Source organism: Lissotriton helveticus, chromosome 12 (assembly GCF_964261635.1).
Source record: "Lissotriton helveticus chromosome 12, aLisHel1.1, whole genome shotgun sequence".
In the NCBI taxonomy this organism is placed as follows: Eukaryota; Metazoa; Chordata; class Amphibia; order Caudata; family Salamandridae; genus Lissotriton; species Lissotriton helveticus.
In genome coordinates this window covers 167,610,228-167,628,876 of record NC_136073.1, presented here as the reverse complement: position 1 = coordinate 167,628,876, position 18,649 = coordinate 167,610,228, and the positions used below count along the sequence as shown (strand labels likewise).

At 43.5% G+C, this 18,649-nt stretch overlaps 1 protein-coding gene across 1 annotated transcript in view; it reads left to right on the top strand.

Annotated features, from left to right (window-relative positions):
- Positions 1-18,649, top strand: part of LOC144799011 (mucin-3A-like) — a 265,324-nt gene that overhangs the window by 80,650 nt on the left and 166,025 nt on the right. The window contains exons 2-3 of the mRNA XM_078670161.1: positions 5,722-5,946; positions 14,392-14,592. Of these exons, the coding sequence (XP_078526287.1) occupies positions 5,722-5,946; positions 14,392-14,592 (426 nt within the window). The remainder of the gene's footprint in view (positions 1-5,721; positions 5,947-14,391; positions 14,593-18,649) is intronic.

The window sequence follows — 18,649 nt, the reverse complement described above, 5'->3', positions numbered from 1 at the left end:
AGTTCTTTGATGATCTGCACGACGCTGGATGACTGAAGAATCTCCCTTGGAGTAAAGGAGTTACGCCCCAGATAAGCAAGCACCAAAGACACGTCTGACTGTTTTACAACTCTGAAGCTCCTGAGGTCTCCAAAGACTTTTGCTATACAGGAGGTGGGATACCAAGTGTCCCCGAGGTCGACTAGTGTGCTCAGCAAACCTGAGACCTGTATACCTCGCGGGGACAGTGCAACCCGAACCCCTGGGCACGGTGTCCACTTGCAGAAGCTTCTGCTTTTCGATGACCCCTGAAGCTGTGCTTCAGGCTACTTGAAGTCTAGACCCTGAGCTTCCACTGAAGATTACCGACTGCCTTCACTCGACAAGTGTTCCGTGGGCTGATTTTTGTGATTTCTCTCGAGATCCCTTTGCGATCTCTCGTCCGTTGGCCTGTGGGTCCCTGTGAAGGCAACTTTAACTTTCAGTGGGCTTACCTGGTTGCACCAGATGTGCCCTGACTCTCCATTGCTTGGGTAGTCCCCAGGACCTTGCTGGTCCTCCTCGAAGCATCTTTTCTCTGACCGCGTGGGTTGCAGTTGCCATGGCTTATTGGTGTTCCAGCCAGACACTGACTCCCCAGCACTCGACATCCTTTGTGGTAAAGCTCACTTGCGAACTTTGGTCTTCGTCGACATCTCCTGGTCCCTGTGGCTGCAGAGTCAAGCTTCACCTCTTTGCACCTGAAACCCCGGACATCGGTGGGCATTTGTCTACTGAGCCCCTGGTCACTGGTAAGTGATCCAGACTCTGTCTCCTCTGCTTTCAAGTTCTTCTCAGCTCCAATCCAGGCTTGGAGCACACTGGACACTTTTCCTCTACACAGCAGCAGCACTTTGAGGCATCCTGCCATTATAAACAATGAAGATTCCCAGCACCGTTTGACACCTATGCACTCGGCTTCCCTGGGTTAGGTAACACGAGTACTCCAGTGTTCACATGGGTGCTGGCCTTAGAACCTTCTAAGTCTGAAAGGGTTTGCTCAAAGTCCTCTCCTAAGTGTCCTTAAACTTTAAAATTTCAACCACGACTTTCCCATAGAATTGTACGAAGCTCGAGGCTCTGTTCTCACACTGCACGCGTCCCCCATAGGTCCCCTGTGTCACTACCTTAGGTGGTTTCTTGGGGTGCCAGCAATTCTATGTGCTCTAAGCACTGTGTGTAGTCAAGTTCTGGTTGTTATACCACTTTCTTAATATATTCTCCTCCTGGTGCCCGCTGTGTATTGTGCTATTTACTGTCATCCTAGCGCTGTAATATTGCGTTCCTTGTTCTCTAATCTCATAAAGAGGTTAGTAGAGAGTGTTTAATAATAAATACATATATTTTACATATACACCTTGTGTAGATCTCCTTTCATTTGGTGTATCAGGAGGTTTTAGACTGGTAAAACAAGCTGCTTTACATTCCTTCGAGACTTAGCCTGAAGGCAGCTCTCCATAGCTTCGACTAGGATAGCTTTCAATAAAGGTTGTCTTTAATCTAATCATCAATAAGGGTTGTTTGGACTGGTACAAGGTACCCACTATACCAGGCCAACTTCTCACACATAGGTCTTATCTGGGGAGAAACAAAAAGTTTGTTGTGGTGCTGCATTATCATTGCTATGGTGGCATTAACCATGCCCACAGGGAAGGTCCCTACCTGGCACTGTCGATTAATGACTCTCGTCTGTACCATTTTCCCCTGTATTCATCTCCCACTGAGCTAAAAACTGGTAAGAAAGTTTGTTTATAGGACAAAGGAGCTCACCATCAGAGAAATCTTGTATCTGATCTATCATTTCCCCTGCCTCCATTTCTGGATCATTTAAACAACAAAATACTATCGGTTGTATTAAATCTTGGTATGGTTGTGGTATGGCAGAGCAGAGAATTCGGGGAGCTGGGATAGGTACGGGACCAGCTGCCGGTCCAGGCACTTCAACTTGGGATTGGGGGATAAGGGACCAATCTGCACAGGTTGAAAAGTAGGGGGTTGGACAATCATCGGTGGAGAAGGTGGGGGCTGTGGCAGAGGTAGTACAGTATTTGGTGGTCCAGGGGGAGGGGATGGCAAAGGTGTGTATGGGGGTGGGGGTCGTTCAAACAATAATCCGTTGGTTTCTGAGTCAACATCATCATGGTGGACCTGGGCCGTCGCCGTTGGCCTAACAACATATTCTTTAGATCTTGTCAATCTATGTTCTTGATCTAAACATTCTGTATTTTCCTGAACTTCTTTATCCTTTAATTCCTTAAACATTTTCCTGAACTTCTTTATCCTTTAATTCCTTAAACATTTCATAAACAGACTTCCTTTCCTGTTTCCTTCTGACTTTCTCTGACTTGAACTGCCGCTCCTTCACTACCTTCCTCCACATATGCAAACTGTCAAACATAGTTGGTCTAACTTTTCTAGCAAAGAATTTTTTTTCTAAGTACTCAAGTTTATGAGGGTCCATCGTCCCCTCTAATTGCCACTGAAATTGGGGATCCACTTTTGTATATTTGTACCACAATGCACTATACATGATGGGATAAAAATATGTTTAACTCGTTTCATGCGCCTGCGATTTTGCGGAAGTGCGGCACTTCCGCAAAACGGGCGAGGCCACGTCGGCCTTTGGCCGACGGCACCACTGGGCACGTAGTGCTGCCGTCGGCCAATGGCCGACGGCAGCATTGAAGGGGTTAACATACATTTCAAAATTTGGCGTACCTTCTGGGGGTGCGGGCTGACTTTCTTCTAAAATGCGCTGCTTATCGCAGCAGCAACAACAAAACTTCCATAGTTTTCTAAAAACAGACATATTGTATAAGGCATAAACAATAGCTTACAGACAGAGAACATTTTCTCACATTACCTGTATATTCTTAACATTTGCAAATGTTAATCAAACAAATACCAAACAAACAAAAACCAGTTCAATAAATCCTACCTACCCGTTGTCTTCAACTCACACCTGTCGATCCTCCGTGACCAAATGATCAATTCCAAATAGCCGTCCGGAAGCCCCAGTCAAGGTCAACAGCCGCGGGAGGATCAGAGTCAGGAAGCCAAAAAAATTCACCTTGGTCACGAGAACTAGTCTCTCCTCAGGTGGTGCGCTCCTTAGTGAAGTTCTTCTCACCGACACAATCTCTTTCCCATTCCAACTGCAGGCCTTTGATAGGCCCCACGTTTGGCCACCAATTCGTAGGAGTGTAACTTCTTCCAGACACACTGGTGCAGGGTCACCTTTTGTACACGGGCTCAAACAAGTAAGGAGAATCGACACTGGAGTGAAGTAAGAATTAGGCAATTTATCAACACTCATGAGTGGGGGCTCCATCCAACAAGCACCAAGAAGCACACAGGGAGGAAGCACACCGAGCAATGATTACATGTTTTTTTTTTAGGAAGAGATAACAAACTGGATGCTGAATGGTGTAAATAGAGCTTGAAAAAGACACACACAATGAGGCCTTGGTGTTTAAGCAACTCTGAGTCTTAGAGCTGCATAACATGATAGGCTATTTACGTACACTCTATTCATGGTTTAACCATTGACCGGAAACTCCGAGCAGACGCCAGCTGTTCTTCTGTGCTGCTTCTGCGTGTACACATATTTCGCATACCCCAATCTGGTTTCTTTACACACAATTGTGCATGAGGAGTGCCAAGGACAGAGCAGGGGTTGACAAAGAGGACAGAGAAAATGGATGACTCATAGGTCAACACAACAATGTGAAGAAGTAGGGTTTTTTTTACATTTTGACAGCCCCACAAACTCTATTGGTTGCTTTATCTGCATCCAGCAGGATCATTCCTCCTAGGTCCTGCTGCGTTTCACCAACATCTAAAACACAATCCTCCCAATTGTTAAAAGGTTGTGCTAATAAGCGCTTGAATCCGCTACTCTGGTCGGGCGAAGTGCTGACGTCCTGGCAGCTCCAACTCGATCCGGGAGTGAGTTGTCTTACCGAGAGTGGCGTGGATTCAAGCGCTTATTAGCACAACCTTTTTACAGTTGGGAGGATTGTTTCCCAATGAGTGACCATACTGGCGTAAATTTCCTTAGGTGTATTTCTATTAGATCACCTGTATAGTTCGTAGTCTCAACTTTTGAAGTAGTAACGTTGATGCCGGTCTGGAATTTTCACTGCCATCACGTGCACGCCATCTGTGGCCTAACCTCGCAGCGATTTGTATCCATTCTCAACAGCACTCATTATTCTGATTATTGCTTGTACCCTAATGGGTTGGAATTGTCACCGGTTCAGGGACTGCACTGACCTTGGAATCAGCCAACAAGCCCTGAAGAGTCGGAGACCACTGTTTCTCTGACGAAACACGTGCCGGCTGGCTGTTTTGTGCTATAACCCAATAAATACTGTATGTGTGCACAGAACTGTTGTTTTATGTATATGTGGTAGGATTCTCCTTCACAGAATAAGGGGTTATTAGGGTCTCTCATTCCCGGACAGCACCATTCTAAATTGTTTCCTGTACAACACACCAACGTTAATAAGCTGAGCGTCACTACTTCATTTTTACTGAAACCCCTGTTCTCTTGTATCTAATGCTTACATTGCTGTTATAATAATCCGCTGTTCTTTGGTTCCATATCACATGATGGTTATGATAACTAAAAATGTTTTATTGCAATTTTTATTCTGTATCTGAATTATGAAGTTTTCATCATGGTGGTATGCTCCACTCTTTTTATGATTTTAACAGATCTAATAAAAGTATTTTTATTCAAATTTTATTCTGGGAGTTAATGCATGATTTTTCGACAGCACTAGTCATAAACCGAGGAAGGCAATCTTGCTCACTGTTACTGACCTTTGCTGTCTGAATAATGCATGAAAACAGGAATTAATGCATGGAGATATTGCAAGATATGATCCTGTTTTGTATGCTGCACTAACACAGTGGGGGCCTGTGCGTGTCTATTTCCAGTCTACAGAACATGCATTATTAACTCCTGAAAATCTCTGAGTCAGTGCATGTGCTGTAGACAGATGACCTTGGAAACACAGGACACTAATCCCCTCTGTGAGTCTCAGAGCTCTGCTGTCTGTAGTACATGCATTCACTACATTTTATAAGTTAATGCATGAGTTAAAGGAGTGAAACAGAAACCCCAAAGATTCCGGCTGCGTTGGCACAGTGCACTGAATCATGAGATATTTATGAACAAAGGATTAACATGTGTGCTCACTCAAACATAGGGGCATATTTTCAAGAAACGGCGTTAAAATTATTGTCGCTTTAGCAGCAGGAAACTGCTGCTAAAGCGGCGATAATGAGCTTGATAATATGCCCTTGAAAATTCCCATAGAAGCCCATGTTCACACCAGAACATGGGCTTCTATGGGAATTCTCAAGGCCATATTATCAAGCCTGTTATAGCCGCTTTAGCGGCAGTTTCCTGCAGCTAAAGCGCGATAATATTAACTCGCCCTTGATAATATGCCCCATAATACCTCCTGTCTCTTGAATGAAGTAACGTTAAAAGAAATATGCACATGGAATATGCAAGATGTACTTTTGATGTCATCTGCTTCTTAATGTTTTGTTTCTGATGTGTCAGGAATGACCACAACTGTTCAGACACACTCTAATTGAATAAATGAGTAACAAGGATTGAATGTCATGGGATTGTGGCAGAGCATCACTCATTCATCTCTTAATGTATTTCTGTTTTGTGCTATAAAGGTATCCTTACTCCAGCTCAAAGTCAAGACACCACCAGCCTGAATACCGCTGCCACAGTTGCCAATTTAACCACCATCACAGCTACTACTCCTACCAGAACTCATACTCCCGACATCAAGACATTAACTACTACTGCTGCTAACCCTACTACTACAAACACAGGAACTTTCACCACTACTTCTACCAGTACCACTACCAGCACAACCTCTGCCAAAACCACACTCAGTAAGTTATAGAAAGATAGGCAAAAATATTGTACATTAAAATTGTAAAGCTGTCATGTGATATGTGCATGATAACTGATATATACTCATTACCTTAATGTTTTGAGTGAAATAGGACGTTCACTTTAGAAACCAAAAATATTTACAAGCGGTGTATATTGTGTACAAATGCATTCTGTCATGCACAATAATCTTCACTGAAATCCTAACAAATGAGTCCTGTAGAACAACCTCTCGAAGTTCTAGGGACCAAGACACAAGTGACCTGCCAAGAAGGGTGTTGAACCTGGCCCTCTCTGCATGGTCACCTTCCTGTTTTATGATCCTGTTTTTGTTCGCTTTTGCAACTCGGCGCACTTTACCACTGCTAACCAGTGCAAAAGTGCTAGTGCTCTCTCCCTTAACCATGGCAAATATGTCTTGCAGTCAATTGGCACATTTAATTTACTTTTAAGTGCCTAATAACGTGGTCCTACTCAGGGCTGGACTGGCTACCGGGCGTTTTTTGCGGGGGTGGCAGGGTGGGGCCCAGGTTCACTACGGAAGGGCTGATTTTGATGCTGGGGAGCTGCTGGTGCTTCTAAATAAACAATACAAAGCAAATAATAGCTTTAAAGCTTACTTTTTAAAACATTTGTTTTGTATTGTTTATTAAGGAAAGCCCAGTAGCTAGTCCGACCCTGGTCCTACTTGTACGCAGGGCCTGTAAATTATATGCTACTAGTGGCCTGCAGCACTCATTGTTCCACCCCATTAAGTAGGTTTTCAAAGAAGTCCCAGGCCCCAGCATTACAGCCTTTGTGTGCATATTTAAACCTCACTTTGACCCTGCAAAATAAACCTTTTCCTGGGCCTATGCTTTGCCTTTTTAATGCATATAAGTCCCCCACAGGGTAGGCCCTTAACAGCCTATGGGGAGGATGCATGGTACTTAAAAAATTGAATATGTACTTTTAAGTTTTACATGTCCTGGTAGTGAAATAATCTTACATTAATTTTTCACTACTGCCTAGCCTACCTCTCCTCTAGGATAAGATTGGTGTACCTTATTGCTAGTGATAACTTTTGATAGAAAGCAGGTGGGAAAGCTGTGTCTGGTGTCTTAGGAATTGCTATTTATAATCCTCTTTAATGGTTACGTTGTAGTTTAAATCACAGTTCTGAAGATGTCACTTTTAGAAAGTTGCAATTTTCCTGTCCTTACATTTTGTTGCCTGCGTCCTGAATCACATATTAGGTGTAGTTGGCAGGAGACCTTTGTGTATTCCTCTCAGACAGCATCACAATAGAGGGTCTGGTTTTTGGCAAGATGGGCCATTTCTGGCAAGAGTGGGGGAGCTGTCACCTACCAACATTTTAAAACCACTGCTCAAGCACACTCACAAACAACTTCACACTAACCTATTGCACTTCCAGGCAGACTGGGACCAGGGCAAGGAGGTAGAAAATTCTAGAAATCTCAAAGTGGGCACCAGGTACAAATAAGGGACCTTGAAGCCCAACACTTCGTATCACTTCTAAACCTGTGGAAGCCTCAGAAGAAGGACAGCTCTGCTGCCCTGCTGATCCTCTGCAAGAAGGGCTGCTCTGCTATTCTACTGCTCTGCTGCCCTGACTGCTATGTAAGGAAGAAGGACTGGACCCATACCTAGAAACCAGGACCACCAGAGTGGCCTGAGTGCTAGTTGGCTGGCCTCCTGTTCAGAGCTACAGGGACACAACAAGCTCCAACACCCTTGAAACCTGAACCTGGACTCTACCTGGTGTGAGTGCTAACACCCCCATCTGGTGCCCCCAGTACTGGACCCTTGGCTGTAGGAGTAAAGATGTTCTCCTAGCTCAGTTTTAGTCCTCATCGGAAACAATGCAGCACAACACAACCCAATGCAACCCTCACAGTTTGAAACTGACACAGCACGACTCAACTTAACATGAACCACGCATTGCAGCCCTCGCAGCTCATCAGAACTGATGCAGTGCGACACGGCTCGATGTGGGACTCGCAAACCTCCCAGCTCCTCATTGGATCCGGCACAGTGCGATGCACCTTGATGCAAATCCTAGCATCAATCCTTCGTACCACCGCTGTGCGGTGCAACATCCCGCACCAAGGAAATAAGGTACAGTTCTCACAGGGCCTAACCTGGTCTGTGTACTCAGCCCTCTTTCACCGTTGACTTGAACTTGTGACTTTTTTTCCCAGTCCGACATGACCAGATAACCACAGTTTATTCCTAAACATATAAAAATGTATATCTCTAGTTCTACTAATTGGACTTTTGTTGTTTAGGTGTCAATTTATTTAATGCATGTTAGAAATGGGGGTCTCTAGTTGGCAGAGGCAGGTACCTTTATCTAAAGTAGGGACCCTTCTACCTAGAAACGATAAGGGAGTTACACTCCTAAGCTAACCCCTGCTCACCCCCTTCGTAGCAGTCACGCTTATCTCAGAGGCAGCGTGTAAAGCATTTGCACATAACCAACAGTAATACAGTGAAGACACTACAAAAGGACACCACACCTGTTTAGAACAATATCCAATATATTTATTTATCCAAAACAAGCGGGACTACTGTGATGCTGAAAGCAACAGAATCTAACAGTTCCCTTCGACTGCACTGGTACAGGCCAGCGAAAGCGGGGAAAGACTCGTGCACAGTACCTTTCCTTGTTGCGGCTGGCATGTTAGTGTGAACCGTTCGTGGCAACCGTCTTGGTTGCATTGCAAAATGGAAGCTGTGCAGGGTGCGGTGCCCTCAAAATGCGGTGCAGGCAGCGGCTCAATGACCATAATCCATATGGTGTTGGTGAGACCAAGGTTTACGGTGCAGGGCGAGGTGGTGCTCAATGCGATGCAGGCAGGTTGCGGTGCAAGCGACAGACCCGGTTGGCAGTTGCTGGCATCTGTATGCCCATACTGCTGTGTGGGACTAGGCAGTGTGTCGTGAAAATAACGAGCTGTGTCCCTAGCCGCATTGCGGACATGGGTGTCAAAGTCAGTAGCAGCTGAGAAATAAAAGGAGGACCCCACACAAGTTAAATGAATTACCCAAACAACACAGTTTGTAGTGAATCTAAGAAATATTTAAAAAGATATTTTCCACACCAAGAATTTCTTACCCTCTGTTGTTGTTTATTTAACAAGGGAAAGGAGTGCTTCTATAGTCTCTTTATATTATATTTGAATTATAATTGCCTTTTCCAAAAAATAATGGGAAATTAAATGGATGTTTGAAACTAATTTTGTGGAGGGCTGTTTAAATTTCCCCCTGCGCTTCCTAACATCAAAATTATCATTTTCCATTACCTTAGTTAACAAATTCGGCCTCCCTGCTCCTGGTCTCTGGCAGTCAGTCCACACGTCCTTTCAGTCTGGTATGAGCCGTCACGAACGCTGAGGGTTTCCTCATTCCTCAACCGAGGGTAAGAAATTCTTGGTGTGGAAAATATCTTTTTAAATATTTCTTAGATTCACTACAAACTGTGTTGTTTGGGTAATTCATTTTCGTAAAAATTAAATGTTTATGTTTGAATTCAAAATATTTATGTTTAAAAATGTTTTTAAGAAATACTATCCCATATACGCTATTCACTGAAAACTTGGTCACTGCCGAAATATTATATTGTTGACTCATAGACTCTGCCTCCCCAGTTGTATGTTGCTTTTAGAGATTATTATCTTGAACCTTGTAACTTTACCTTTCCCGCCGAAATAACGGCATGCTAGTTCGTGGGTAAAATACTCAACCTGTGTGGTTTCTTTCTTGAGGGGACACCTAAGTCTTTTTTAAAGTCAGTAGCAGCTACAGTGTAGGGGAGATCAGGATGGTGAAGTGAAGCAATGCGGTGCGGAGTGCGGTGCCCACAGGTCACAGTGCAAGCAGTGTCTCGGTGGCGGATGGGTTGGTCGGCGTCATTGGTGAGATTGGCTGCTATGCGAGATGCAAACGGAGCCTTCTGTGGTGCCGTCAAAACACAGAGTCAGCGACTGAGTCGGTTGTGTTTCCCTTCTCTGTGGCAACTGAAACAGCAGTTCAAGAAGTGGCATGCTGAGGTTGGTGAAGACGTTGCAGTCCCTGAGACTTCAGAACAGGAGGCAAGCTCTATGTCTAGCCCTTGGAGATACTCAGCACAAGTAAGGAATGTTCAGTCTAGTCCTTTCACTGCCCAAGGAAGAAGCAGCAAAAGCAAGCCAACCCAACAAAGCAACAACACAGCAAAGGGGCAGGACTCCTCCTGGCAACTCTTCCAGCTCTTCTTCATGGCAGGTTCCTTGACTCCAGTGAGTTCTAAAATTCTGGAGCCTGGGCCCCAATATTTATACTCAAAATTAATTTATTATCTTAGGCAGAGAGTGTCAGTGCTTGGTCCAAACAGTTTGGTCCTCTCTGGCCCAGCTTCCCAGCAGGCGGTGGAGACAGCATTGTCCACAGCGGACCAGGCCCATTCAGGTGCAAGGAAATCTCCTCCGACTACTCTGAATGCAGCCCAGGTCTATTCAATCCAGCCCTGACTCATCCAGGAAAGGCTGGACACACCTCGACCCCTCCAGTGGCTGTCAGAGGAGAATGCACATCCCCAGCTCTAAAGCCGCTCTAAGGCCACACAGTCAATCCACAAACCCAGCAGAGGCACACAGAATGGCTAAGCAAGCAAATACCTGCTTTCTAAAACTGGTATTTTCAAAAATAGAACATAAAAAATATACTAAAAGATGCATTTTTACATTCTGAGTCCAGGCATACTAAACTCCTTTTCTCTATTTTGTCCCAATGGAAAGTTGTGCATATAAGGGGAAACAACCATTACAACGCATGCATTACAATGTATTATTTTACCCCACATGCCATTACAACAAAAATGGCTTGCTGTAGGGGTTATAAGGTGTTGGATTTAACTCCAACAACTTCCCTACTGTTGCACAGACTAGAGTTGGAATAGTAAATTATACAATTCCAAACTTCGGCACACCCCCGACAGCAAGTCGGGGTAAAAAATTACGTTGTAGTGGCATGTGGGGTAAGAGCATGTGCTGCTTATAAGATGTTATAAGTAAGACTACCATTCTACCCTATGGTACAGATAGCCTTTCCATGGTGAAAAACGAAATGCACTGTAATTCACTACCAGGACATGCCACACTCAGCAGAACATGTCCTACCTTTAAGATTCACAGCACCCTACCCACAGCGTTACCATGGTCCTACCTTAGGGGTGACTTATGTGTAAGAAAAGGGAAGATCAGGGCCTGGCAAGTGGGTGCACTTGCCAGATCGACATGGCAGTTACAAACAGCTCTCAGACCCTGCAGTGGCAGGTCTGAGCTACCTTTTCCGGGCTACTACTGTGGGTGGCACAATCAGTGCTGCCGGTTCACGAGTAGCATTTTATTTACAGGCCCTGGCACTCTCAATGCACTGCACCAGGGACTTAATAGTAAATCAAATACGCCAATCATGGAAACCCCAATCCATAACACAATTTACAACAGGAGCCCTTGCATTTTAACACTGAACAGAAGTGAGAAGTTGCGCAGAGACACTAAACCAGAAAAAACAGAGTCAAGAAAGCAAAAAGACTGGGGAAACACGCCAAACGATGCCAAGTCTAACAATGCATTTTACTCTATTTTTGTAAATTGGTGTGTTGAGTTTTCACTTTATTTCTGTTTGAGCCCTGAAGAAATACTTTACACATTGCCTGTAAGTTAAGCCTAACTGCTTTTGAGGCAAGCTACCAGAGAGTTAGGCACAGGTTTACCTTTTTGTGGTTCACCTTGACAAAGGCTCTGTTGAAACAGTTAATATAGTCCAAATAAAGTAAAAATAGAAATTCATGGCTATGGGTGAGGGAAATTAAAATTTTTGCCACAAAATAATGAGTTTGAAAACTTTGCACTTCACAAAACTGGCAAAGTATTGTAATCTTTGCAGAAGTATTCTGCAGGCAAAAATAAGTAGAAAAAAGTTTAATGGAATAATTTTCTCAAAGATATTTTTGTGGATTGAATAATATAAATAAAATGTAGAGTTTTAACAAAATTGTTATTTTTCACTGGAATTTTTTTCTCAACGTTTTTGAAAATTGCATATTCCAAGTGGATTGTGAAGCAATCACATTTTAAAAAGGAATTTGTGTGACATTTGTGGAGAAAGAAAACTGTGTCAACCCCTACCATTCAGCATTCTAATGAGTAAGATAAACACCAGCTGCAGTCTACCAAGTAGTATTCAAGTATATTCAGTTGTAATAGTTTTAGGCTGCAGACCTTACATACCATTAGTTTTCCTATAACATTTATCAATGGAAGAGTTTTCGGGCCCAGCCTTCAATGTAGGACGGAATCGGCACCTACACAGCCACTGGAAAAAAGAATACCAGTATTTATTTTTAGGAATGAGATCCTCAAACCACTGAACAATTACACCAAGTATGGATTTTAGGTTATCCATAAAGGATCTGTATAAGATAAGTGTACAAATATTGAATTACATGTATTCAGTCATTCCCAAAAGCTGACTGAATGTGTCTATTCAGTGGGCTGCCAAGTAGGCCAGGGCGAGATTTTCACTATTTCCGCATTACTACAGAGATGCAATGTTACCAAAATTACGCAATTACGTCATCTTGAGTAAATAAGATTCATTTTTTGCAAAACCCCTACCGCAGGATCGAAGGAATAATGAAATAAGAGCGAGCGGGAGGCTGCTTGCTACTGCTGTTCATGTCCTCCAGCATTTAGTGCTGTTTTAGCAAACAATGCAGCATCTGTATCATTTTTGGCACTAGGGTGCGTTTTGCACCAAGAAAATATCATTAAATGCTTGATTACGTTTCTCTTGTATTTACATATAGTTACAAGTAATTTTGCAGTAATTACGATGGAGAGAATTATACCAGGTATACCCACCCCTACATGCCAAGCCCAGCCTAAGTTCTCTTTATTCCCAGCCAAAAATATATGGACTCCAGATGTATGGTTCAGTGTAGTTACGAGGTTGAGTGAAGCAGTTTTTATTCCCTTCTATTATCAGCCCCTGAGTGCTGTGCTGGTTGTTAAATGCACCCACTCCAAATTCAAAGTTACAGCTGCAGATGAGAGCTCATAAGCAGGGAGAATGCCAGGCCTATCCTAAGGTAGAAGGACTGAAAATGCTATTAGAGCATCCCACCCATTAAGGGTAAAGTCCAAAATACAAAGGGCCTCAATCATTTTTGTGACGTTCCGTGGCGCAGGAGCCTGCTCGATATTTACGAGGCAGTACTAAGCAACTTTTTTGGCCTAATGCTGCCTTGTAAATATTGTCCCCTTTAACGCAGTTTTCTGCTTTAAAGGGGCGTGCAATGGGTGTTGCTGGGGGCGTTCCCAGCAACATCCATGTCATTTTGACACCCTCCCCAGATTTACTAGGAACCGTAAATATGAGGCAGTGCCAGAACATACGCCTCCAGAGAGGAGGCGTAAGGGAGGCCCATTGAGGAGAAATATCTTTATTTCTCCTCGTTTGTTTCCTTTTTCTATGTGTGCTGCATTCTCAGTACACAAACAAAAAGGAAAAAGCCTCTTGTGATTTTTATGGAGGAACGTTCCCCTTCCTGCACAAAGACAATCATCCCCTAACCATAGTCACCCTTGCACCATGGTGTAAAGGTGCCTGCATTGGCGCACGACAGTCCATTGTGTGCGGACGCAGGGGAAAAGGACAGGGTTGCGCCGTATCTCATAGATATGGAACATTCCTGCCCTTTTCTTTTACCATACGGCAGCGCAACAGGAGGCCTGCGGTGCAGCCCTATGGTAAAACCTCATCAATGAGGCCCTAACAGTGCGTTTGAGCACAAATTCCATAGCCACCATTATTGCCTGTGTGCCACTCCATTGTTTTCAGTGGAAAGAATCTTTAACAAATGGTACAGCCCAAAGACAAAGCACTGTACAGTGATTAGAACATTCTACCTAGTATGTACCCTTGTATTATTTCTCCCCCCCTTTTCCCCTTAAGATTTAGCTCTAAGTGTTTATTGATTCCATTTGTATGAGCCTTTTATTTTACCGTTTTCTGGCTTATTATCACCTCATTCTGTTTTCCTGCATTGTTCTCTCATACTTTTTGCTATGTTGGTTTCAATAAACTTGAACTTAAAAAAAAGACCATTCTACCTAGTAAGTGTAGAATGTTCTAAATTACACAGGGTTGAAAAAAACTTGACAACGCTGGACTGCTGGGCAGATGGCCATTAGCAGCCATTATTGGCCTGTTACCACTCAAAATGCATCATGCTTTCCTCTTCAAGGATCTTGTGACCAGGGCAAAATGAAACCTCAGACTAACAATCAAGATCTCGCTGGGTTATGTTATGATAGCTGCACCAGACAGGTATTGTGCCGCATGTCTTGTACCCGTTGTAAAAAGACTGTTTCTCAAGGTATTTTTTTTTATTGCAGACCCTTTAATTTGCCAGAATGGAGGGATTTTATCTAGCTCTGGTAATACATGCCTCTGCCCTCCTAGTTATGGTGGAAAAACTTGTGAAGAACCCCTGAAGGTGTGCCAGAACGGCGGGACTTTTGATTCAATAAAGTGTGTATGTACCGAAGATTTCTACGGGGACGTGTGCCAATATCCCGTGGATGAGATAGGAGTCGGTAAGCATGTCATATGATTAATTATTTGATTACTGCCAGAGCTTCAGGGATTTAAAGCATAAAGAGGAATGTTTTGTTAACGCTAAAAGTGTGCTATAGCGAGTTTTGACTCTGTAAATATAAACATGCTGCAAGTGTGACCCCTCAAAGTTTCGTACCGGATGCAACAATAAGGGTTCAGTGTATTCTGACGGTTTGGAATTACAAATTAAAATGTATTTCACATATCTGATAATTATCGAATGCGTTAAATACCTAAAGGTTCATTACATTTTGGCAGCTCAAACTTGCCAAAATTTAGAAGGAGAAAAGCATGCAGTATTTACGGTATCATGCCGATTTTGGTTTGTTATACACCAATATTTGCATGTTATTCCCCATAAACTTGTAATAGGTGCTAATTATCGCACTCAATAAGTAATGTACTCCGTGGTGTTGTTATTTTTCAGGTGCATGAAACAGCACCTACACTCGTAATCAGGGTCTAAGTCTCGAAATACAAGGCGCCCAGTGCGCATGAATGAATGAACCTTTTCAAAGAGTTGCCAGCTCTGCTCCTGACTTGAGCGTGGTGACTTAGGAGGTGACTAGTTTGTTCGCAATAAAGGAGGTCACAGCTACTTTTTAATGCATTGAAAACCCAAGAATTAAAAGGATGTCAAGGACTACAAACCTTTGTTATGCATTTTTTTTTTACAAATACCTTGTTTCATCTTGAAATCATGAGTGCACTGATTTATGTCCACATTTCAGCATAGACTTTCCTGTTCAGACATTATCAGCTAGGCCTTTAAGTCTATAGGACGAGCACAGTTTTGTTTTCCCAATTAAGGGCCTGATTACAACTCTGCCCGAAATCACCTCAATCTCGGGTTAGACCATCCTCGGGTCGGAGGTCCCGACATCGCCATTTCAATGCAACCGCAAATGGTGCGTAAAATACTCCCATTTCTCCATGGGAGCTTGGGCTGTGGCCATAAACCGGCCGTAGCACAAGCTCCCATGGAAATGGGGTATTCTGTTAATCCCTGACTGTGTGGCAAGCACCTCAAAGTGCCTGCCACACAGTGCAGGGATTAACCTGAGGCCGTGGAGAAATGGAGGCCCTGCTACGGGCCCCCAAAGTTACTTTCTGACAAACTTTCCATTTCGGAAAGCCTGACATGGAAAGCCTTTTGGAAACCGACATAATCGCTGTCCTCGGTGATTACGTTGGGGCCTCTGACTGGCCGATGGGCTCCTTGAGCTCGTCGGAATCCAGCCGGAATTACCGTCTGGTTTCACTTTCGATAACCGGCAATGTAATGCGGCGGTCGAAAGTGAAACCGAAGATGTCAGTTGGAAAGCCTCCAACCATAGGTCAGAGGCTTCCGACTTCCATCAAATAGGGCCCTAAATCTTAAATATGTTAATTTAATGTTTGCAGTGGTGATGAGAGTAAAATCCCCGTCATCATTGGCTCCTCTAAAAGGAGTGCTTGGGACTGAGGAGATGCTTAGAGAATAGGGTGTGAGACAAATTTGAGATTGGGGGTATGTGAAAAAAAGTTGAGCGAAAAGAAGGTACAAGTGAGGGCAGTGAAAAGAAGATCAGAATAGAGCAGGGTGGGTGTGGTGAGCAGGAGGAAAGCTAGAGGGTGCTATACACCAAACCTGATAAATAAGGATACCCTGGGGTTCCTGCTGCCACGCTGAGTCTGTCTTGTGACAGAAGGAAGCCTGCACTGCATCTGCCTTTTGTGACAGAATGAAACATGCTTTTCATTTCCCATGATGCACCTGTTCTGCGAGTGAGCTCACAAAGCTACTGCCCAATATGTAACCGTCCTCTGAGGGGGAGGTTCCACTGCTGATGTCCAAACAGAATTTGTTCGATAAGAGAAGCTTGCACTGCTGCACCTGTTCCTTGAAAAAGGAGTGTTTCTTCTGCTGCTTCATCACCTGTACCTGTCTTGTGAGTAGAGAAGCTTGCAATGATGTAGCCCTAACTGTACCTGTCTTGTAAGAAGAGAAGCTTGCGCTGCTGCTTCATCCCCTGTACCTGTGCTGTGACAAGAGAAGCTTGCTCTGTTGCTGCCCGTGTTGTACCTGTTTTGTGTGCAGGACAGAATCTCGAGACTCACTTCCTGCTGCCACTTTACCTATTCTTTGCATGAGTGATGGATGAACTGCTGTTCCCCATGTCTTAGTGTTATGTGATAGCAAATGAAGGTACAAACCCTAACACTCCAAAAAAGTCAAGTTCAGTACTTGTTTCAAGGATGATGTGAATGAAAGACCAAATCTTCCCAATATAGTTTACTTTTGGTTTTGCCTGTGAAACATGCAGTCTATAAAACGAACTAGACCCCTTTGTAAAATTAAAAAACTATGCCAAGTGGTTCAATGTGATGTGTGATGCATTTATCCCACTCTGGCTTCTTTGTCATTATCACTTCGTATGTTGGGATTGTGAGCCCCTGAAAATGGTGTTAAAAATAACTACAATCCCCATGATGAAGTATGTTGTGTGGAGTAAAATGAACAACTTCAGTTCTGGATTTTCCGCTCTTTCATTTTAAGTGACTGGTTTCTGAGAAAGAGGGCAGAAATGCAGATGTTAGCATACCACTGCTAATGAGCGAACAGTAACACTGTTTTGAAAACAAAGGGGCATATTATCAAGGGCCATATCGCCGCTTTAGCAGGACTTTTTCACGCTAAAGCGGCGATATTTTTATCACCCTATTAGCAAGCTGTCGCTAACAGCAGTTAGCGACAGCTTTTAGGCGATAGCTACAGGTTTGGGGCCCGCTTTGCATGTCAGCGATATTTATCGTTAATGCCATGCAAAGTGGGCGTACCCAAACTGTTAGCGACTGAAAACATTTGCTAACTCAGCTATCGCCTATTAGCAAGGCCTGCGAAGCGATAAAAAGAATCGTGCTAAGCGCGATTATCGCTAGAAACCAACACCTGCTAAAAAGTTGACTTATCTGTATAGTCAATGGGGGGTGGATTATCACATTAAGCCCCCATTGGCATTAATGCGAGAATATCGCTGGATTTCCAGCGATATTCTCGCATTTCGCCGCATTCGCCGGATATTTTATCGCATTGGAGATAAACGTTGCTAATAGCACGTTATCTCTGTAATTATATCCAGCAATAGCAAGCGATACATTTTTTTTAGCGATAAACATTGCTAGTTGTTGCTAATAGGCCCCAAAGAGACCAGCGAAAAACTCCTTAGTACCCAAAACAATGAGAGCGTACATGGAGTCTTTACTGCATGGGAAAAGTTGAACATGTTTGAAATGAAGGGAACAAAGAAAAACACTATTTGCTGGTGCCTCTCTGCCACAGCACAACTTTAAGTTTGCCCTGATTTATGCACCACTTCTATCATACCTCTGTGAAGCGCCCTTCTTTAAACAAGTGCAGCACGTGTTGCAGGTACTCCCCCATGAGGGCCCACAATGCATGTTGGGTGAGTGAAAGGGCCACAGGTACTCTTTACAGATTCCTTCAAAGATTTGATTTCTCAGAATTTTTTGATCTTTTCGAAAAATGCATCTCGATAAGGAAGACCTCAACGATGAGGTCTCACACAGTATCTTCTTCTGCTCCCTCTCTCACTCACTATTATCTACTTCAAGCACTGTACCAGAGAATCACCTTCAAACTTTCCTGTTTCCTCACATTCTGGCGTAACTTCGCTGGAATGCAGTTACCTTTGAAAAACGACCTAATGAAAGTCAAAGGACCAGATGAACAAAGAATATTTATTTTGAGGTTGCAATGGTCTAAATAGCAGTATCTATCCGTTTGAAACCTCAAAAATGTTTTTGTTAATGTATAAATCTCAAATTGTGATTCAGCAACAAATTACCGAATCACAATCTGGATTTGCGATCCAGTACCATTAAGGTATTTTGGAAGGGGCGTGTTTGTGGCTTCCCTTCCAAATACGGAATGGTAGTGCTATGCATTAATATTTTGCGAACAAATTCCAGTCGCAAAACATTAATATTTTAACTCCTCTTTATAGGAGGTAGTAACCCATTTGCAAATGGGGA